Source organism: Oncorhynchus mykiss, chromosome 5 (genome assembly GCF_057628025.1).
Source record: "Oncorhynchus mykiss isolate SJ-2025 chromosome 5, ASM5762802v1, whole genome shotgun sequence".
Classification (NCBI taxonomy): domain Eukaryota; kingdom Metazoa; phylum Chordata; class Actinopteri; order Salmoniformes; family Salmonidae; genus Oncorhynchus; species Oncorhynchus mykiss.
Window position 1 is genome coordinate 20,629,545 of NC_143026.1, and position 24,303 is coordinate 20,653,847.

The following is a 24,303-nucleotide window of genomic DNA, read 5'->3' on the forward strand; positions in this document are numbered from 1 at the left end:
AAGCACTTCATGATGACAGAGGTGAGAGCTACTGGGCGATAGTCATTTAGTTCAATTACCTTTGCTTTCTTAGATACAGGGACAACGGGGGCCATCTTGAAGCATGTGGGGACAACAGACTGGAATAGGGAGAGATTGAATATATCTGTAAACACACCAGCCAACTGGTCTGCACATTCTCTGAGGACGTGGATAGGAATACCATCTGGGCCAGCAGCCGAGGGTTAATAACAAGCTTAAATGTCTTACTCATGTCAGCCACGGAGAAGGAGAGCTCACAGTCCTTGATAGCGGGCCGCGTCGGTGGCACTGTATTATCCTCAGAGTGAGGAAAGAAGGTATTCAGCCTGTCCGGTAGCAAGATGTCAGTGTCTGTGACGTGGCTGGTTTTCCTTTTATAATATGTGATTGTCTGTAGACCCTGCCACATACGTCTTGTGTCTGAGCCATTGAAATGGGACTCAACTTTGTCCCTATGCCGACATTTAGCCTGCTTGATTTCTTTCTGGACGGAATAACAACACTACTTGTATTCTTCCATATTCCAAGTCTTCTAGCCCTGGTTAAATGCATTGGTTCGTTGCTTTCAGTTTTGCGCGAATGCTCCCATCTATCCACGGTTTCTGGTTGGGGTAGGTTGTAATAGTCCTATGCACTTCCTGATGAACTATTTCACCGTATTGGTATATGTGTCGATATTATTTTCTGAAGCTACTCTGAACATATCCCAGTCTGCGTGATCAAAACAATCTTGAATCATGGATTCCGATTGGTCAGACCAGCGCTGAATAGTCCTTACCACGGGTTCTTCCTGTTTGAGTTTCTGCCTATAGGAGGAGAGGACCAAGATGGAATTGTGGTCTGATTTGCTGAATGCCTTATATGCATTCTGGAAGGTAGTATAACAAATGTCGAGAGTTTTACCAGCGTGAGTACAACAATCAAAATGTTGAAAGAATTTTTGGAGCGTTTTACTCAAGTTGTCTTTGTTAAATTCCCCAGCTACAATAAATGCAGCCTCAGGATATTTGGTTTCCAGTTTGCATAAAGTCCTGTGAAGTTCTTGGGGCAGTCGTGGTATCTGCTTGAGGGGGGATATAGGCTGCTATGGCTACAATTCTCTCGGGAGATAGTACAGTCAGCATCTGATTTTGAGATATTCTAGGTTGGGTGAACAGAAGCACTTGAGTTCCTGTATGTTATCACAGCTACACCATAAGATGTTAATCATAAAACATATACCTCCACCCTTCTGCTTCCCAGAGAGATGTTTGTTCCTGTAGGCGCGATATACTGAGAACCCAACTGTCTTTACAGGGTCAGACAGTATACAGTTGAAGTCGGAAGTTTAATACACCTTAGCGAAATACATTCTCCGGTTGGAACATTATTGATGTTTTATATTAAAAACATCCTAAAAATTGATCCCATACATCGTTTGACATGTTTCTAAAGGACTGTAACGGAACTTTTAGAGTGTTTGTCTGGACGAAGTGCCTTCGTCTCATGAAGATGGATTACTGGGCTGAACACGCTAACAACAAGTGGCTATTTGAACATAAATTATGGACTTTATGGAACTTTATGAAACAAATCAGTCATTTATTGTCGAACTGGGATTCCTGGGAGTGCCTTCTGAGGAAGATCATCAAAGGTAAGTGAATATTTATGGGGTAATTTCTAACTTCTGTTGACTCCAAAATGGTGGATATTCCTCTGGCTGTTTTGGGTTCTGAGCGCCGTTCTCAGATTATGCTTTTTCCGTAAAGTTTTTGGGAAATCTGACACAGCGGTTGCATTAAGGAGAAGTCTATCATAATTCTGTGAGTAACCGTTGTATCTTTTATCAATGCTGATTGCGAGTATTTCTGCACAATCACCAGATGTTTTGGAATCAAAACATTACTGCACGTAACGCGCCAATCTACACTGAAATTTTTGGATATAAATATGCACATTATCGAACAAAACATACATCTATTGTGTAACATGATGTCCTATGAGTATCATCTAAAGAAGATCATCAAAGGTTAGTGATAAATTTGATCTATATTTCTGCTTTTTGTGACTCCTCTCTTTGGCTGTGTTTTTTTGACTTGGCTATGACCTAACATGTTGTGCTTTCGCTGTAAAGCATTTTTTAAATCGGCCGTGATGGGTAGATTAACAAAATATTTATCTTGCATTTGCTATATTGGAATTGTTAATGTGTGAAAGTTACATATTTCAAAAAAAAATTTGCGCTCTGCCTTTTCAGTGGAATGTTGTGGAGGGGTTCCGCTAGCAGAACGCCTGCCCTAGTAAGGTTAAACTCAGTTTTTCACGATTCTTGACATTTAATCCTAGTAAAATTTCCCTGTTTTAGGTCACTTAGGATCACCACTCTATTTTAAGAATGTGAAATGTCAGAATAATAGTAGAGAGAATGATTTATTTCAGCTTTTGTTTCTTTCATCAAATCAAATCAAATCAAATGTTATTTGTCACATACACATGGTTAGCAGATGTTAATGCGAGTGTAGCAAAATGCTTGTGCTTCTAGTTCCGACAATGCAGTAATAACCAACAAGTAATCTAGCTAACAATTCCAAAACTACTACCTTATAGACACAAGTGTAAGGGGATAAAGAATATGTACATAAAGATATATGAATGAGTGATGGTACAGAGCGGCATAGGCAAGATACAGTAGATGGTATTGAGTACAGTATATACATATGAGATGAGTATGTAAACAAAGTGGCATATTTAAAGTGGCTAGTGATACATGTATTACATAAAGATGCAGTAGATGATATAGAGTACAGTATATACGTATACATATGAGATGAATAATGTAGGGTATGTAAACATTATATTAGGTAGCATTGTTTAAAGTGGCTAGTGATATATTTTACATCAATTCCCATTATTAAAGTGGCTGGAGTTGAGTCAGTGTGTTGGCAGCAGCCACTCAATGTTAGTGGTGGCTGTTTAACAGTCTGATGGCCTTGAGATAGAAGCTGTTTTTCAGTGTCTCGGTCCCAGCTTTGATGCACCTGTACTGACCTCGCCTTCTGGATGATAGCGGGGTGAACAGGCAGTGGCTCGGGTGGTTGTTGTCTGGGATTGATTTGCACTTTTTGCACCAAAGTACGTTCCTCTCTAGGTGACAGAACACGACTCCTTTCATCACATTCCCAGTGTGTCAGAAGTTTACATACACTCAATTAGTATTTGGTAGCATTACCTTACATTTTTTTAAACTTGGGTCAAACGTTTCGGGTAGCTTTCCACAAGCTTCCCACAATAAGTTAGATTAATTTTGTCCCATTACTCATGAGAGAGCTGGTGTAACTGAGTCAGGTTTGTAGGCCTCCTTGAACGCAAACGCTTTTTCAAATCTGCCCACACATTTTCTATGGGATTGAGGTCAGGGCTTTGTGATGACCACTCCAATACCTTGACTTTGTTGTCCTTAAGCCATTTTGCCACAACTTTGGAAGTATTCCCGGGGTCAATGTCCATTTTGAAGACCCATTTGCGATTAAGCTTTAACTTCCTGACTGATGTCTTGAGATGTTGCTTCAATATATCCACATAATGTTCCTGACTCATGATGCCATCTATTTTGTGAAGTACACCAGTCCCTCCTGCAGCAAAGCACCCCCACAACATGATGCTGCCACCCGCGATGCTTCACGGTTGGGATGGTGTTCTTCAGCTTGCAAGCATCCCCCTTTTTCCTCCAAACGTAACAATGGTCATTATGGCCACACAGTTCTATTTTTGTTTCATCAGACCAAAGGACATTTCTCCAAAAAGTATGATCTTTGTCCCCATGTGCAGTTGCAAACCGTAGTCTGCCGGTTTTGGAGCAGTGGCTTCTTCCTTGCAGAGCAGCCTTTTAGGTTATATCGATATAGGACTTCTTTTACTGTGGATATAAATACTTTTGTACCTGTGTCCTCCAGCATCTTCACAGGGTCCTTTACTGTTGTTCTGGGATTAATTTGCTCTTTTCGCACCAAAGTACGTTCCTCTCTAGGTGACAGAACATGTCTCCTTCCTGAGTGGTATGACGGCTGCATGGTCCCATGGTGTTTATACTTGCGTACTATTGTACAGATGAACATAGTACCTTCAGGCATTTGGAAATTGCTCCCAAGGATGAACCAGACTTTTGGAGGTCTACAATTGTTCTTCTGAGGTCTTGACTGATTTATTTTGATTTTCCCATGATGTCAAGCAAAGAGTCACTGAGTTTGAAGGTAGGTATGCCTTGAAATGCATCCACAGGTACACCTCCAATTGACTCAAATGATGTCAATTAGCCTATCAGAAGCTTATAAAGCCATGATATATTCTGTAATTTTCCAAGCTGTTTAAAGGCACAGTCAACTTAGTGTATGTAAACTTCTGACCCACTGGAATTGTGATACAGTGAATTATAAGTGAAATAATCTGTCTGTCAACAATTGTTGGAAAAATGACTTGTGTCCTTGACAAAGTAGATGTCCTAACCGACTTGCCAAAACTATAATTTGTTAACAAGAAATTTGTGGAGTGGTTGAAAAACGAGTTTTAATGACTCCAACCTAAGTGTATGTAAACTTCCGACTTCAACTGTATCTTGAGAGATCCATGTTTCCACGAAGCAGTGTACAGTGGGGCAGAAAAGTATTTAGTCAGCCACCAATTGTGCATGTTCTCCCACTTAAAAAGATGAGAGAGGCCTGTAATTTTCATCATAGTTACACTTCAACTATGACAGACAAAATGAGAAAAAAATATCCAGAAAATCACATTGTAGGATTTTTTATTAATTTATTTGCAAATTATGGTGGAAAATAAGTATTTGGTCACCTACAAACAAGCAAGATTTCTGGCTCTCACAGACCTGTAACTTCTTCTTTGAGAGGCTCCTCTGTCCTCCACTCGTTACCTGTATTAATGGCACCTGTTTGAACTTGTTATCAGTATAAAAGACACCTGTCCACAACCTCAAACAGTCACACTCCAAACTCCACTATGGCCAAGACCAAAGAGCTGTCAAAGGACACCAGAAACAAAATTGTAGATCTGCACCAAGCTGGGAAGACTGAATCTGCAATAGGTAAGCAGCTTGGTTTGAAGAAATCTACTGTGGGAGCAATTATTAGAAAATGGAAGACATACAAGACCACTGATAATCTCCCTCTCCCTCAAGATCTCACCCCGTGGGGTCAAAATGATCACAAGAACGGTGAGCAAAAATCCCAGAACCACACGGGGGGACCTAGTGAATGACCTGCAGAGAGCTGGGACCAAAGTAACAAAGCCTACCATCAGTAACACACTACGCCACCAGGGACTCAAATCCTGCAGTGCCAGACCTGTCCCCCTGCGACAGCAACATGTCCAGGCCCATCTGAAGTCTGCTAGAGAGCATTTGGATGATCCAGAAGAAATTGGGAAAATGTCATATGGTCAGATGAAAACAAAATATAACTTTTTGGTAAAAACTCAACTCATCGTGTTTGGAGGACAAAGAATGCTGAGTTGCATCCAAAGAACAACATACCTACTGTGAAGCATGGGGGTTGAAACATCATGCTTTGGGGCTGTTTTTCTACAAATTGACCAGGACGACTGATCCGTGTAAAGGAAAGAATGAATGGGGCCATGTATCGTGAGATTTTGAGTGAAAACCTCCTTCCATCAGCAAGGGCATTGAAGATGAAACGTGGCTGGGTCTTTCAGCATGACAATGATCCCAAACACACCACCCGGGCAACGAAGGAGTGGCTTCGTAAGAAGCATTTCAAGGTCCTGGAGTGGCCTAGCCAGTCTCCAGATCTCAACCCCATAGAAAATCTTTGGAGGGAGTTGAAAGTCCGTGTTGCCCAGCAACAGCCCCAAAACATCACTCCTCTTGAGGAGATCTGCATGGAGGAATGGGCCAAAATACCAGCAACAGTGTGTGAAAACCTAGTGAAGACTTACAGAAAACGTTTGAACTATGTCATTGCCAACAAAGGGTATATAACAAAGTATTGAGATAAACTTTTGTTATTGACCAAATACTTATTTTCCACCATAATTTGCAAATAAATTCATTAAATATCCTACAATGTGATTTTCTGGATTTTTTTTCTCATTTTGTCTGTCATAGTTGAAGTGTACCTATGATGAAAATTACAGGCCTCTCTCATCTTTTTAAGTGGAAGAACTTGCACAATTGGTGGCTGACTAAATACTTTTTTGCCCCACTGTTGGAGTGGGAGGCCCCGGTGCACAACTGAGCAAAAGGACAAGTACATTAGAGCGTCTAGTTTGAGAAATAGATGCCTCATGAGTCCTCAACTGGCAGCTTCATTAAATAGTACCCGCAAAACACCAGTCTCAACATCAACAGTGAAGAGGCGACTCCGAGATGCTGGCCTTCTAGGCAGAGTTGAAAAAAAAAACATATCTCAGACTGGCCAATAAAAATAAAAGATGAACATGGGCAAAAGAACACAAACACTGTACAGAGGAACTCTGCCTAGAAGGCCAGCATCCCGGACTCACCTCTTCACTGTTGACGTTGAGACTGGTCTGGTGGTTGGCAACGGAAGATAACCCTAAAATGCTTCAACCCAAAAATGTTTTCCTGTCAACAAAGGCATGTATAATCTCTATGAACTCTACTTACCAGATGTAAAGTGAAATGTGACCCCCCTTGTCCGAACCGCATGATATTCCTTCTGAGTTAGACAGATGGCTGCCATTAGACTACACACTTCACGTGAGGCTTCCTACCACAACATTTACCACTGTCTACACACAGCAGGTATATGGTGTGGTTCAGACAAAAGTTGGATTCAGAAATTTATTCGATAGCAAGAGTCACATTTCACTTTACTATATTGTGGTAGGGTTATTTTCCATTGCCAACCACCAGAACAATGCACAACTCAGGGAGTCCAGCAAATACACAGACTCCCGATGTGTCCCAAAGCTAGGTTATCCTCAACTATCTAAAATGACATGATCAATTGATTTTTTTACTGATCATGAAAAGCATGCAGTTACTCACTGTATAACTCTGATGATAGAGGTAAATGTGGAATAATCGTAAATGTGTAGCTCTGACTATGCTCTTCAAGAGGTGATGATATGAAAACCAAATAGTTAAATAATAAAAGTGATATCCACAAGTTCATCTGACTCTGGGGAAGTAGATAAAGGGCCTCATTGCCAAAATCATGAAGTATCCCTTTAACAATACCTTGAAAATGGCACATAGTTGTCACTGCTGAGCTGGGGGTTCTCCTAGAGCTGGGGTTCTCCTTGTTCTCGATGCAGTGTAAAGGAAACAATGGAAAGTGGACAGTTATAGTCCAACCATTGTACTGCAGGATCATTACACACTTTTCTTTAAAACGTGTCTTCCTCTGCTCCCATTTAACACAGGAAGATAGACAGAAAAAAGAGGCAAATAGAAGTTAAAATGGGAGGAAAGAAAGAGGCTGATCTAGCTGACATGTCTTTGAGTGGTGGGAAGAACAAGCAGGCTTAGACAAAGAGAGTGTGTCACTCACTTAAATCCTGTAGAGAAGACAGGAGCAGACAGACAGGCAGCCACGGGAGGAGTGGTAAAATCTGCCTCTACTCAATCTCTCTCTTTCCCTCACACTCACATTCAATCTCTTACCTTTCTTTCTCTTTACCTGTTCTCCCTCTCATTTCAGAATCTCCCATCTTTCTCTCTCTCCTCTCTTTCTCCTCTCTCTCTCTCTCTCTCTCTCTCCTCTCTTTCTCCTCTCTCTCTCTCTCTCTCTCTCCTCTCTTTCTCCTCTCTCTCTCTCTCTCTCGCTCCACTGCTACATTTTACCTTAGTAATACTTATCTCTCCCACATGTATGCACACACACTCCATCTGGTGCCCAGTTTGTATTCAGTGCACATTGCACGTGCTCTCTCACTATGTGCTGTCAACAGCAGTCATGTTCTGCTCTGTCGTCGGAGACAGTGCCCTCGTCTGAGTGTGTGTGTATGTGTGTGTATGACAGCATCTAAAGTCTGCTGAGGATTGGAATCTCAGTCTGACAGAGATATCACTAGAGCACCCTGTTTGATGCACCAGTTGTACGTCAAGCACAGATAAAACGATAATAGTGTGTGAAATGTACCGTGTGTGTGTGTGCACGACTGTATGTATTACTTATGTCCTCTGATGTTCTGTTCGAGTTAGGGGGCCTTAAGGTCTTTATTTTTCTGCGATTACAAACGTCACTTATTTCCCTCCTTCCTTCCTCCATTTTGTCTGAGACAGCTGATGATGTTAGGGGGCGTGTGTTTCATCGCTACCTCACAAAGGCCTCTTTGATCCTCAGAGAAACGCTGACAATTCTGTTCACAGTGGAAATGTGGTGCTCGTCTCTGTGTGTCACAGAGCTCCTGTCTGTTGTGTTGTCTGAGGCACCATCAGTCCTGTTCTGTACACCTCGTACTCACAGTCAATGGGGGAAAACCCTTGAGTTGATTTGTTTTTTATGTAGTAAGGCAAGGTCTATGTACTTACGTGACAAACTTAATTTCAATTGGATTATTTTAGAAGATTTGGGTGACTAGATATTATCCAGTTGGTTTGTTGTGGTTTGGTCAAATGTCTATATTTCATGAACTTTCTTTGTGTTTCAGTTTTGTGTAGCTTGTGTCCAACGGTTGAGTGAATTAAGAACTTTTTGGTGGTCCAATTTAGTTAGTCTTAATCGATAGATTTAGCTGTCTGGCTGCATAATATTTTACAGTCTGGTTTAGTTTCTAGTTGGTCTTTGTCTAACATTAGTCAAGTAGTCCACCATACCCATTAATGTAATGTGAAGTCTTTTTCTTCCTCCCACTCTATTGCCCCATAGGGAAGTGATATGGAACTGGAAATGTCAGAGGGAAATTACAGCATTTTAATTATACCTTGTTACACACTATCCTCCTGCCAGAGCCTGCAACTTGATTAGCATAATACAGAGCCAGAAGAAGAAATGTTAGAGATAATACAGAGGAAATACAGAGATAATACAAAGGAAATACAGAGGAAATACAGAGATAATACAAAGGAAATACAGAGATAATACAGAGGAAATACAGAGATAATACAAAGGAAATACAGAGGAAATACAGAGATAATACAGAGGAAATACAGAGATAATACAGAGGAAATACAGAGATAATACAGAGGAAATACAGAGGAAATACAGAGATAATACAAATGAAATACAGAGGAAATACAGAGGAAATACAGAGGAAATACAGAGATAATACAGAGGAAATACAGAGATAATACAAAGGAAATACAGAGGAAATACAGAGGTAATACAAAGGAAATACAGAGGAAATACAGAGGAAATACAGAGATAATACAGAGGAAATACAGAGATAATACAAAGGAAATACAGAGGAAATACAGAGATAATACAGAGGAAATACAGAGGAAATACAGAGATAATACAGAGGAAATACAGAGATAATACAAAGGAAATACAGAGGAAATACAGAGATAATACAAAGGAAATACAGAGGAAATACAGAGGAAATACAGAGGAAATACAGAGATAATACAGAGGAAATACAGAGATAATACAAAGGAAATACAGAGGAAATACAGAGATAATACAGAGGAAATACAGAGATAATACAGAGGAAATACAGAGGAAATACAGAGATAATACAGAGGAAATACAGAGATAATACAGAGGAAATACAGAAATAATACAGAGGAAATACAGAGGAAATACAGAGATAATACAGAGATAATACAGAGGAAATACAGAGATAATACAGAGGAAATACAGAGGAAATACAGAGATAATACAGAGGAAATACAGAGATAATACAGAGGAAATACAGAGGAAATACAGAGATAATACAGAGGAAATACAGAGATAATACAGAGGAAATACAGAAATATTACAGAGGAAATACAGGGTGTCCCAAATGGCACCCTTTATACTGTAGTGCACTACTTTTGACAAGGTCCCTGAACAAAAGTAGTGCACTATATAGGGAATAGTGTGCCATTTGGGATGCACAGGGAGAATATCCACACAGACGTCGGTTTTGATTTACATTTGGTTGAGTTGTCAACTAACGTGAATTCAATGTGGAATCAAAAAACTGCTTACAGTTGAGTGAAAAAAATACCAAATCCAATCAGTTTTCCACGTTGATTCAATGTCATCACATAGATTTTTTGGGTTGAAATGGCATGGAAACAACATTGATTCAACCAGGTTTTGCCCAGTGGGCAAAGTTAATTATTTTTATTCCTCAACCACCCTGCTGACAGCAATGTCATTCCCTTCCTATTACGAATATAACATACAATCACACCAACAGATGTTCTTTTTTTTTACTCCATTTTGTATCTGCCTTACAGGTAGGTATAAATCCATTGTGTTTATATATATTTGTCTTATTCTTATTTTCTTTTGTAGGCTCTACACGACACAGACATACTGTCACACCCTGACCATAGTTTGCTTTGTATGTTTATAGGTTTTGTTTGGTCAGGGTGTGATCTGAGTGGGCATTCTATGTTTGTCTGTGTTTGGCCTGATATGGTTCTCAATCAGAGGCAGGTGTTAGTCATTGTCTCTGATTGGGAACCATATTTAGGTAGCCTGTTTTGTCGTTGTGGGCGATTGTCTATGTGTAGTGTTTGTATCAGCACATTTCGGATAGTTATTGTTTTGTTCAGTTTACTTCGTGTTTTCGTCATCCATTAAAATGATGCATTCACACCACGCTGCACTTTGGTCCGCTTCTTACGACGATCGTGACACATACTGGTCAAACATCTACTTTCTCTGTGTTGCATATGTGCTACGGATCACTACAGTATATGCGTGTGTGCGCACAAGTGTCTGTGGTTTTGTGTGCGTGTTTACTTTTATTAGACATGTCCCTTATGGAAATGTCTGAGTCTCTAAAAATATTCCAGTAGTCCAGCTGCAGCAAGGGTGTTCCCAGGCCCCTACCTCTCAGCCCCTCTGTGGCGGTGGCTGGGCTGGCGGGTTGATATCTGTCTAATTGATGTTGGTGGTGGGTAGAGATCCCATTGGGGCCACTTGAATGGGCAGGTGAACACAGGAGCCTTATATTCCTCCTGACAGCCACCCACCCCACACACACACGCCCAACCCAGGCCCCACTTACCACTGACACCACACAAATATGGAAGAGCAGCTAATAATGAAGAGACCCCATGAGGGAGCTGGAGGGAGAGCTGAGGAAAGAGTAGTTTTATAAGACTGACATGCAGGGCTTTCACCACTGCCTTGGGATGAAGGGAAAGACTGGGAGTGACAGTCTGAATCTTGGAATTGTATTAAAATACCACTGGGAATTGCAGGTTTTTTGAGATAAAATGTTCCATCATTAGTGTGTCATTCCCTTATAAACTCAGCAAAAAAAGAAATGTCCTCTCACTGTCAACTGCGTTTATTTTCAGCAAACTTAACATGTTTAAATATTTATATGAACATAGCAAGATTCAACAACTGAGACATAAACTGAACAATTTGCACAGACATGTGACTAACAGAAATAGAATAACGTGTCCCTGAACAAAGGGGGTGTCAAAAGTAACAGTCAGTATCTGGTGTGGCCACCAGCTGCATTAATTATTGCAGTGCATGTCCTCATTGACTGTACCAGATTTGCTCGTTCTTGCTGTGCGATGTTACCCCACTCTTCCACCAAGGTTCCTGCAAGTTCCCAGACATTTCTGGAGGGGATGGCCCTAGCCCTCACCTTCCGATCCAACAGGTCTCAGACGTGCTCAATGGGATTGAGATCTGGCTCTTCGCTGGTTATGGCAGAACACATGACACTTGCAGAAAATCACGCACAGAACGAACGAGCGGTATGGCTGGTGGCATTGTCAGGCTGGAGGGTCACGTTAGGATAAGCCTGCAGGAAGGTTACCACATGAGGGAGGAGGATGTCTTCCCTGTAACGCACAGCCTTGAGATTGCCTGCAATGACAACAAGCTCAGTCCGATGATGTTGTGACACAGCGCCCCGGACCATGATGGTCCGCATCCAAATCGATCCTGCTCCAGAGTACAGGCCTCGGTGTAACGATCATTCCTTCGACGATAAACTCGAATCCGACAAACATCCCTGGTGAGACAAAACCACGACTAGTCAGTGAAGAGCACTTTTTGCCAGTCCTGTCTGGACGAACAAAGATGGGTTTTTGCCCATAGGCGACGTTGTCGCCGGGGATGTCTGGTGAGGACCTGCCTTACAACAGGCCTACAAGCCCTCAGTCCAGCCTCTCTCAGCCTATTTTTGGACAGTCTAAGCACTAATGGAGGGATTTTGCGTTCCTGGTGTAACTCGGGCAGTTGTTGTTGCCATCCTGTACCTGTCCCACAGGTGTGATGTTCGGATGGACCGATCCTGTGCAGGTGTTGTTACACGTGGTTTGCCACTGCGAGGACGATAAGCTGTCCGTCCTGCCTCCTGTAGCGCTCTCTTAGGCGTCTCACAGTATGGACATTGCAATTTATTGCCCCGGCGACATTTACAGTCCTCATGCCTCCTTGCAGCATGCCTAAGGCATGTTCACGCAGATGAGCAGGGACCCTGGGCATCTTTATTTTGGTGTTTTTCAGAGTCAGTAGAAAGGCCTCTAATTTCTTACCGCTTCTAAGCTGTTAGTGTCTTAACGACCGTTCCACAGGTGCATGTTCATTAATTGTTTATGGTACATTGAACAAGCATGGGTAACTGTGTTTAAACCCTTTAAAATGAAGATCTGTGAAGTTATTTGGATTTTTACGAATTATCTTTGAAAGACAGGGTTCTGAAAAAGGGACGTTTTTGCTGAGTTTATGTAATGGGAGAAGGGTTGGAGTTAAACAGTTTTCTATTGCTCGAAGACATCAGTTAAAATTCTGTACCAGACATGGTAAGTTAATAAAACACATCTGAGTTTAAAGTCAACTGAAGTCAGGACATCTGCTGCAGCAGAGAGCAGCTAAAGCAGAATAGAAAACAGTACAAACCCATTGTAGCTGGATAGTATTGTTAAAAAGCCATTGTAGCAGAATAGATAATGGTAAAAAACCATTGTAGCTGGATAGTAATGGTAAAAGCCCATTGTAGCAGAATAGAAAATGGCTAGCGTCCTTTTAAAAAAAAAAAAATCCACCTGACTGACGTGCCCAAAGTAAACTGCCTGTTACTCAGGCCCAGAAGACAGGAAATGCATATAATTGGTACCATTTGATATAAAACACTTTGTAGTTTGTATAAATGTTAAAATAATGTATGAGACTATAACAGAATAGATATGGTAGGAGAAAATTCAAAGAAAAACCAACCAGAATTACTTTTTTTTTAAAGCCCATGCTCTTACAATGGAAGGTAAAGGGTCATATTCAAATCCAGCTCCCAGATTGCAATTCCTATGGCTTCCACTAGATGTCAACAGTCTTTGTTCAAGGTTTCAGGCTTGTTTCTTCCCAAACGAGGAATAATATTGAGTTTTAGCAGTGTTAGTAAGAGAGGAAGAGCACCTGTTAATTTTGCTTTCCTATTAGGCATACTTCTTTCCATATCAAATATTATAGTTTAATTACATTTTAGGGTACCTGAATATTAAATAGAAACTTATTTTGACTTGTTTTAACAAAGTTTATCGATAGCTTTTTGGATTCTTTTCTCTGCATGTTGAATGAGTGGATTAGTCAAATCGATGGCGCCAACTAAACAGACTTTTTGGGATATAAAGAAGGATTTTATCTAACAAAACAACCATACATATTCTAGCTGGGACCCTTTGGATTGCAAATCAGAGGAAGATTTTCAAAAAGTAAATGATTATTTAATCTCTATTTGTGGATTTATGAAGCCTGTGTCGGTGGACAAATATGTTGATGTGGGCGCCGTCCTCAAACAATCGCATGGCATGCTTTCGCTGTAAAGCCTATTGTAAATCAGACAATGTAGTTAGATAAACACGAATTTAAGATTTTAACTGATATAAGACACTTGTGTGTACCTAAATATTTAATATCCATACATTACAGCCTTATTCTAAAATGGATGAAATAAAACATGTCATCATCAATCTACACACAATACCCCACAATGACAAAGCGAAAACAGGTTTCTGGAAATGTTTGCAAACAAAAAACAGAAATACCTTATTTCATTAGTATTCAGATCCTTTGCTATGAGACTCGAAATTGAGCCCAGGTGCATCCTGTTTCCATTGATTATCCTTGAGATGTTTCTACAACTTGATTGGAGTCCATTTGTGGTAAATTCTATTGATTGGAATGGTACATACCTGTCTATATAAGGTCCCACAGTTGACAGTGCATGTCCGAGCTAAAACCAAGTAATGAGGTCGAAGGAATTGTCAACGAGAAAGATATACTGCTCTCCTGGGAACAGGCCCAAATCCCCGTCATTTGCATGAGAATCCGTAGGCGAGCAAGTAAACTGCCACTGCCATCAATTCTACTTGCTAACATGCAATCATTGGAAAATAAAATTGATGACCTACAATTACAATTATCCTACCAACGGGACTTTAAGAACTGTAATATCTTATGTTTCACCGAGTCGTGGCTGAACGACGACATGGATAATAAAGAGCTGGAGCGATTTTCAATGCACTGGCAGAACAGGGAAGCTAAGTCTGGTAAAATGAGGGGTGGGGGGTGTGTCGTTTTGTCAATAACAGCTGGTGCGCGATGTCTAATAATAAAGAAGTCTCGAGGTATTGCTCAGCTGAGGTAGAGTACCGTATGATAAGCTGTAGACCACACTATCTACCAAGAGAGTTCTCATCTGTATTATTCGTAGCCATCTATTTACCGCCACAGACCGATGCTGGCACTAAGGCCGCACTCAACCAACTCTATAAGGCCATAAGCAAACAAGAAAATGCTCATCCAGAAGCGGAGCTCTTGTGGCCGGGGACTTTAATGGAGTTGAACTTAAATCAGTTTTACCACATTTTTACCAGCATGTCACATGCGTAACCAGAGGGAAAAAAACTCTAGACCACCATTATTCCACACACAGAGATGCATACAAAGCTCTCCCCCGCCCTCCATTTGGCAAATCTGACTATAATTATATTCTCCTGTTTCCTGCTTGCAAGTAAAAACTAAAGCAGGACATACCAGTGACTCAGACAAACCATTAAACAAGCAAAGCGTCAATACAGGATTAAGACTGAATCCTACTACACCGGCTCTGACACTCGTCAGATGTGGCAGGGCTTGAAAACTATTACGGACGACAAAGGGAAACCGAGACGCAAGCTGCCTAGTGACGCCAGCCTACCAGATGAGCTAAATGCTTTGATGCTCGCTTCGAGACAAGCAACACTGAAGCATGCATGATAGCACCAGCTGTTCTGGAAGACTGTGTGATAACGCCGGTAGCCGGTGAATTAATGATGCATAATGAATCATGTAAATCATGCAAATATTCTGTGTAAGCAGTATATAAGAGAACTAACGGGACTGCCCCGGTGAAGCTCCCGACCAACGTCGACTATGGTGCATTAAGTTTGTTGGAACTTCTCCAGCTTGCTGATAATAAGGAATGATTAATTTAATATTGACTTCAGGTGTCCCTGGTGTTGAATTTCCATGACAGAAGCTGGATAGAGAATAGTACAAATCCATTGTAGCTGGTGGAGTTGAAGCACAGCATGGTATTGTCTGCAGTAGGAAAATACACTCGGCCCCTTATTCTTAACCAACCCCTGGTATTAAATTAGGTTCTTTGCCTAGGTGCTTCCTCTTCCACCCCCTCTGTCATGCTCCCTCTTGAGTTTTTGCTATCTCTGTCTTTCTTGTGTTTTTGCTCTCTCTCTTCATACCTCTTGTTCTCACATGCTCTTTTGCTCTTTCTTTCTCTCTCCCACTTCAGTTCTCCACTCTCTCGCTCTCTCTCTTTCTCTTTATTTCTCTCATTCTTTCTCTCTTTCCTTCAATTTTCTTTCTCTCTCCCCTCCCTCTCTCTTTCTCTCTCTCTGTCTGCTTCCTGTCCTCAGATTACATGCTCTGTGGTGATTTTAAATCAACCAAACCTTTCTCTTCTAGACAGTCTGTGAGCCTCTGCCCTGCACCTCTCTCTCTTCACAACACACTGCCATCCAAACGCCATCAACATGGGGGCTCAAAATAGGTCTGTTTCACATTTCCCTCCAAAGATATGGGATACTGACGGTGCATGAATGGCTGCTAAAATTCCAGCCCTGAGGTCAGGTCTGTGCTGTAGAAACAAAACACTCAGTGCTCAAATGTGTGATGAAAAACAAATGTGGCACATCCAGAATGGTTCATATGCACAAATGAAAGCCCATGTTGTTTTGTCAGCAACAACAAATCCTACAATTCCATACTGCTGGTTATGTGTAGCAGTGCATTTATGTCACCAGTTTCCCCTGAAGGTTGACAGGTGCTGACTACAGTCTTTGGGAAATGTCAACATAACAGACTGATGGCAAGATGTCTGTCATCAACTTCAGTAACCTCCAATGTATATCAGAGCATAGTAAGGGTCAAGATGTAGAGCTGGTATCTGGGCCAATGCCACACACTGTCCAGGATACATGACTAATGTCACGCACTGTTCAGGATACATGACTAATGTCACGCACTGTTCAGGATACATGACTAATATCACGCACTGTTCAGGATACATGACTAAAATCACGCACTACACATTAACACACACAGGCACACAAACACTAATAACACACTACACGTTAACACATACAGTCACACAAACACAAATGACACTACACATATTAACACACACAGGCATACACACACTAATGGCACAATACACATTAACACACACACTACTGACACTACACATACACACCAATGACACACTACACATTAACACACACAGGCAAACACACACACACTAATGACACACTACACATGCATACACACAGTCACACAAACACTAATGACACTACACATTAACACACACAGGCACACACACACTAATGACACAATACGCATTAACACACACAGGCACACACACACACTACTGACACACTACACATACACACCAATGACACACATTAACACACACAGGCACACACACACTAATAACACACTACACATTAACACACACAGGCACACACTGTCTCACCCTGATCTGTTTCAAATGTCCTTGTTATTGTCTCCATTCCCTCCAGGGGTTGCTTTTTTGCCCCAGTGTATTTATCCCTGTGTTTCCTGTCTCTCTGTGCCAGTTCGTCTTGTATTTTTCCAAGTCAACCAGCGTTTTTCCCGTTCTCCTGATTTTTGCATTCTCCTTTTTCTAGTCCTCCCGGTTTTGACCCTTGCCTGTTTCTGGACTTTGTAGTCAGCTGCCTGACCATTTTGCCTGCCTTGACCATGAGCCTGTCTGCCACTCTGTACCCCCTGGACTCTGTACCCGCCTGCCTGACCCTTCTGCCTGCCTTGACCACGAGCCTGTCTGCCACTCTGTACCTCCTGGACTCTGATCTGGTTTTGACCATTTTGCCTGCCTTGACCATGAGCCTGTCTGCCACTCTGTACCCCCTGGACTCTGTACCCGCCTGCCTGACCCTTCTGCCTGCCTTGACCACGAGCCTGTCTGCCACTCTGTACCTCCTGGACTCTGATCTGGTTTTGACCATTTTGCCTGCCTTGAACATGAGCCTGTCTGCCACTCTGTACCTCCTGGACTCTGATCTGGTTTTGACCTTTTGCCTGTCCACGACCATTCTCTTGCCTACCCCTTTGGATTAATAAACATTGTAAGACTCCAACCATCTGCCTCCTGTGTCTGCATCTGGGTCTCGCCTTGTGCCTTGATACACACACACCAATGACACACTACACATTAACAGACACATGCGCACACACACACTAATGACACACTACACATTAACACACAGGCCCACAAACACTAATAACACAATAGACATTAACACACACAGGCGCACATACACACCAATGACACTACACATTAGCACACACACACTAATGACACACTACACATTAACACACACAGGCACACACTGTCTCACCCTGATCTGTTTTATCTGTCCTCGTTATTGTCTCCAGCCCCTCCAGGTGTCGCTTGTTTTCCCCGGTGTATTTATCCCTGTGTTTCCTGTCTCTGTGCCAGTTCGTCTTGTATTTTTCCCTGTTCTCAGCATTTTTCCCTGTTCTCCTGCTTTTTGCATTTTCCTTGTTCTAGTCCCCCCGGTTTTGACCCTTGCCTGTTTCTGGACTTTGTACCCGCCTGCTTGACCATTCTGCCTGTCTTGACCACAAGTCTGTCTATCACTCTGTACCTCCTAGACTCTGATCTGGTTTTGACCTTTTTGCCTGTCCACGACCATTCTCTTGTCTAATAAACATTGTAAGACTCCAACTGTCTGCCTTCTGTGTCTGCATCTGGGTCTCACCTTGTGCCTTGATACACACACACTACACATTAACACACACAGGCACACACACACCAATGACACACTACACATTAACACACACAGGCACACACACACCAATGACACACTACACATGAACCTCATAGTAATGTCACACACTACACTACTTCACACTCACACTAGGACTTAGCAGAACACACAAACACCCCTCTCACACACACACTTAGCCCAGAGCCATGAGAGGACACTGTGTGTACAACCTCTTCAACATTCAACAATAACTCTGGCAAACTTTACGAGTCCCACAAACACTTCAAGCCAACACATAAGGCTTTTGAGCTGGTATCTTTGTACACAGTGACACCGCACCTCTTTCTGCTGCATCCTGTAAACCAGCAGTCTCTACACATACACAAACACACCCAGACACAGACATTCAGTACACAAACAAACACCGAGACAGAGTCAAAACAGCAGGGGGCAGAGCATGTAGAAATTATGTTCCATATGCACAAAAAGCCTACTTACATCCCTGTTAGTGAACATTTCTCCTTGGCCAAGATAATCCATCCACCTGACAGGTGTGGCATATCAAGAAGCCGATTAAACAGTATGATCATTAAACAGGTGCACCTTGTGCTGGGGACATAAACAGCCACTCTAAATGGTGCAGTTTTGTCACACAACACAATGCCACAGAAGTCTCAAGTTTTGAGGGAGAGTGCAATTGGCATGCTGACTGCAGGACTGGACAGTCCTAATTGATTATGATTAACATATATGGCCATTCAGCTAGCAAATAATGTTTTGAAAAACAAATGTTTCTTAAAGCTTGGTTATTTTGCAAGCAAGCTTCCCACAACACTCTGGGAATGGTGCAGGATAGTTTATTGGCTTTGGAACATTCTCAGCACATTTAAGGAACTCGACAAAATAATGTTATTGTCTTGGTAATTCATTACTTTATTAACAGAACGTTTTCTAAAATGTCAAAGATGTTTACATTTCATTTTTGGAACAGGATTCTTCTGTGGGAATTTCAGTACTTCAGCATAACGTTTCATACAGGTTTCCTCATGGTACTATTTAAAGTCATGTTCTCAGCACGTTCAGAGAACATTAAGAAACAATGTTCTTCTAATGTCGTTTTAGAGAATTTTTCAGTACGTCCAACCGGCCTCACAACTTCAGATCACGTTGAACCACGGCAGCCCAGGACCTCCACATCCGGTTTCTTTACCTGTGGGATCATCTGAGACCAGCCAGCAGACAGCTGATGAAACTGAGGAGTATTTCTGTATGTAACAAAGCCCTTTTGTGGGGGAAAACTCATTTTGATTGGCTGCGCCAAGCTCCCAGGTGGGTGGGCCTATGGGTGGGCCTCCCAGGCTGCGCCCCTGCCCAGTCATGTGAAATCCATAGATTAGGGCCTAATGAATGTTGACTGATTTCCTCATATGAACTGTAACACAGTAAAATCATTGACGTCGCTGCATGTTGCATTTATGTTCTTGTTCAGTATATTTACAAGCTTCAATTAACACAGCGGTGTATTCAGGTACTCACCGTGAGATCTCTCCCAGGTTTTCTTCGTGTTGTGGTATTATTACTACAAAGCCATGCTTGTGATAACAAAGTCTCTCAGCATGGTGAAGTACCTTTTCCTTTGTTTTGTGTTTAATTGTTCACCACCTCTGGGAAATAAGGCTAATTAGGGTTTTAATTGTTCCGTTCTAGATTGTTATAGAATGTGGTGTTGATGCTAATCAGAATGAAATAGCGACTGGGGATGAAAAAACATGAAGAAACTAGTTCTACTTTTTAATCTGGTTTTAATGTATCTTTTACTTCTGTGTTCTTGATCTTTAATTATTTCAGGTTATCCACATACTGAAGGCTAGCTAGTTGAGTCTTGAAAGCGAGATATTTACTGTGTTAAATGAGGCCTCACCTCCTGGCTACACTAGTGACCATATCCCCCGTGCATCCCGCAAAGGCGGAGGTGTTGCTAACATTTACGATAGCAAATTTCAATTTACAAAAAAAAAAATTACGTTTTCGTCTTTTGAGCTTCTAGTCATGAAATCTATGCAGCCTACTCAATCACTTTTTATAGCTACTGTTTACAGGCCTCCTGGGCCATATACAGCGTTCCTCACTGAGTTCCCTGAATTCCTATCGGACCTTGTAGTCATAGCGGATAATATTCTAATCTTTGGTGACTTTAATATTCACATGGAAAAGTCCACAGACCCACTCCAAAAGGCTTTCGGAGCCATCATCGACTCAGTGGGTTTTGTCCAACATGTCTCTGGACCCACTCACTGTCACAGTCATACGCTGGACCTAGTTTTGTCCCATGGAATAAATGTTGTGGATCTTAATGTTTTTCCTCATAATCCTGGACTATCGGACCACCATTTTATTACGTTTGCAATTGCAACAAATAATCTGCTCAGACCCCAACCAAGGATCATCAAAAGTCGTGCTATAAATTCACAGACAACACAAAGATTCCTTGATGTCCTTCCAGATTCCCTCTGTCTACCCAAGGACGCCAGAGGACAAAAATCAGTTAACCACGTAACTGAGGAACTCAACTTAACCTTGCTCAATACCCTAGATGCAGTTGCACCCCTAAAAACTAAAAACATTTCTCATAAGAAACTAGCTCCCTGGTACACAGAAAATACCCGAGCTCTGAAGCAAGCTTCCAGAAAATTGGAACGGAAATGGCGCCACACCAAACTGGAAGTCTTCCGACTAGCTTGGAAAGACAGTACTGTCCAGTACCGAAGAGCCCTTACTGCTGCTCGATCATCCTATTTTTCTAACTTAATTGAGGAAAATAAGAACAATCCGAAATTCCTTTTTGATACTGTCGCAAAGCTAACTAAAAAGCAGCATTCCCCAAGAGAGGATGACTTTCACTTTAGCAGTGATAAATTCATGAACTTCTTGGAGGAAAAGATTATGATTATTAGAAAGCAAATTACGGACTCCTCCTTAAATCTGCGTATTCCTTCAAAGCTCAGTTGTCCTGAGTCTGCACAACTCTGCCAGGACCTAGGATCAAGAGAGACGCTCAAGTGTTTTAGTACTATATCTCTTGACACAATGATGAAAATAATCATGGCCTCTAAACCTTCAAGCTGCATACTGGACCCTATTCCAACTAAACTACTGAAAGAGCTGCTTCCTGTGCTTGGCCCTCCTATGTTGAACATAATAAACGGCTCTCTATCCACCGGATGTGTACCAAACTCACTAAAAGTGGCAGTAATAAAGCCTCTCTTGAAAAAGCCAAACCTTGACCCAGAAAATATAAAAAACTATCGGCCTATATCGAATCTTCCATTCCTCTCAAAAATTTTAGAAAAGGCTGTTGCGCAACAACTCACTGCCTTCCTGAAGACAAACAATGTATACGAAATGCTTCAGTCTGGTTTTAGACCCCATCATAGCACTGAGACGGCACTTGTGAAGGTGGTAAATTACATTTTAATGGCATCGGACCGAGGCTCTGCATCTGTCCTCGTGCTCCTAGACCTTAGTGCTGCTTTTGATACCATCGATCACCACATTCTTTTGGAGAGATTGGAAACCCAAATTGGTCTACACGGACAAGTTCTGGCCTGGTTTAGATCTTATCTGTCGGAAAGATATCAGTTTGTCTCTGTGAATGGTTTGTCCTCTGACAAATCAACTGTAAATTTTGGTGTTCCTCGAGGTTCCGTTTTAGGACCACTATTGTTTTCACTATATATTTTACCTCTTGGGGATGTCATTCGAAAACATAATGTTAACTTTCACTGCTATGCGGATGACACACAGCTGTACATTTCAATTAAACATGGTGAAGCCCCAAAATTGCCCTTGCTAGAAGAATGTGTTTCAGACATAAGGAAGTGGATGGCTGCAAACTTTCTACTTTTAAACTCGGACAAAACAGAGATGCTTGTTCTAGGTCCCAAGAAACAAAGAGATCTTCTGTTGAATCTGACAATTAATCAGAAACTTTCTGTCCAAAAATGATGCAGAAAAATTAATCCATGCTTTTGTCACTTCCAGGTTAGACTACTGCAATGCTCTACTTTCCGGCTACCCGGATAAAGCACTAAATAAACTTCAGTTAGTGCTAAATACGGCTGCTAGAATCCTGACTAGAACCAAAAAATTTGATCATATTACTCCAGTGCTAGCCTCTCTACACTGGCTTCCTGTCAAAGCAAGGGCTGATTTCAAGGTTTTACTGCTAACCTACAAAGCATTACATGGGCTTGCTCCTACCTATCTCTCTGATTTGGTCCTGCCGTACATACCTACACGTACGCTACGGTCACAAGACGCAGGCCTCCTAATTGTCCCTAGAATTTTTAAGCAAACAGCTGGAGGCAGGGCTTTCTCCTATAGAGTTCCATTTTTATGGAACGGTCTGCCTACCCATGTCAGAGACGCAAACTCGGTCTCAACCTTTAAGTCTCTACTGAAGACTCATCTCTTCAGTGGGTCATATGATTGAGTGTAGTCTGGCCCAGGAGTGGGAGGGTGAACGGAAAGGCTCTGGAGCAACGAACCGCCCTTGCTGTCTCTGCCTGGCCGGTTCCCCTCTTTCCACTGGGATTCTCTGCCTCTAACCCTATTCAGGGGCTGAGTCACTGGCTTTACTGGGGCTCTCTCATGCCGTCCCTGGAGGGGGTGCGTCACCTGAGTGGGCTGAGTCACTGATGTGGTCATCCTGTCTGGGTTGGCGCCCCCCCCCCCCCCCCCCGTTGGGTTGTGCCGTGGCGGAGGTCTTTGTGGGCTATACTCAGCCTTGTCTCAGGATGGTAAGTTGGTGGTTGAAGATATCCCTCTAGTGTTGTGGGGGCTGTGCTTTGGCAAAGTGGGTGGGGTTATATCCTTCCTGTTTGGCCCTGCCCGGGGGTGTCCTCGGATGGGGCCACAGTGTCTCCTGACCCCTCCTGTCTCAGCCTCCAGTATTTATGCTGCAGTAGTTTATGTGTCGGGGGGCTAGGGTCAGTTTGTTATATCTGGAGTACTTCTCCTGTCCTATTCGGTGTCCTGTGTGAATCTAAGTGTGCGTTCTCTAATTCTCTCCTTCTCTCTTTCTCTCTCTCGGAGGACCTGAGCCCTAGGACCATGCCCCAGGACTACCTGACATGATGACTCCTTGCTGTCCCCAGTCCACCTGGCTGTGCTGCTGCTCCAGTTTCAACTGTTCTGCCTTATTATTATTCGACCATGCTGGTCATTTATGAACATTTGAACATCTTGGCCATGTTCTGTTATAATCTCCACCCGGCACAGCCAGAAGAGGACTGGCCACCCCACATAGCCTGGTTCCTCTCTAGATTTCTTCCTAGGTTTTGGCCTTTCTAGGGAGTTTTTCCTAGCCACCGTGCTTCTACACCTGCATTGCTTGCTGTTTGGGGTTTTAGGCTGGGTTTATGTATAGCACTTTGAGATATCAGCTGATGTACGAAGGGCTATATAAATACATTTGATTTGATTTGATTTAAACTGTTTTAGAACGAAAGGTACAAGAAAACTTAATTTATGTGATTGAAATAGAGAGAATAAATCAAATCAAATCAAATTTTATTTGTCACATACACATGGTTAGCAGATAATGCGAGTGTAGCGAAATGCTTGTGCTTCTGAGTAATCTAACCTAACAATTCCAAAACTACTACCTTATACACACAAGTGTAAAGGGATAAAGAATATGTACATAAAGATATATGAATGAGTGATGGTACAGAACGGCATAGGCAAGATGCAGTAGATGGTATCGAGTACAGTATATACATATGAGACAAGTAATGTAGGGTATGTAAACAAAGTGGCATAGGTTGAAGTGGCTAGTGATACATGTATTACAT

General features: G+C 42.1%; 1 protein-coding gene across 4 annotated transcripts in view; it reads left to right on the top strand.

Annotated features, from left to right (window-relative positions):
• LOC110523391 (fibrinogen C domain-containing protein 1) overlaps positions 1-24,303 on the top strand; it is a 329,714-nt gene that overhangs the window by 216,722 nt on the left and 88,689 nt on the right. Inside the window, exon 7 of one of the 4 annotated variants that reach the window (XM_090234143.1) lies at positions 17,324-17,477. The exons of 2 other annotated variants lie outside the window; for them this stretch is intronic. In XM_090234143.1, coding sequence (XP_090090269.1) covers positions 17,324-17,364 — 41 coding nt within the window. In that variant the 3' untranslated portion in view covers positions 17,365-17,477. Of the gene's footprint in view, positions 1-17,323; positions 18,406-24,303 lie in introns of those variants that run through there. One more of the 4 variants, XM_090234142.1, reaches the window with a different exon arrangement.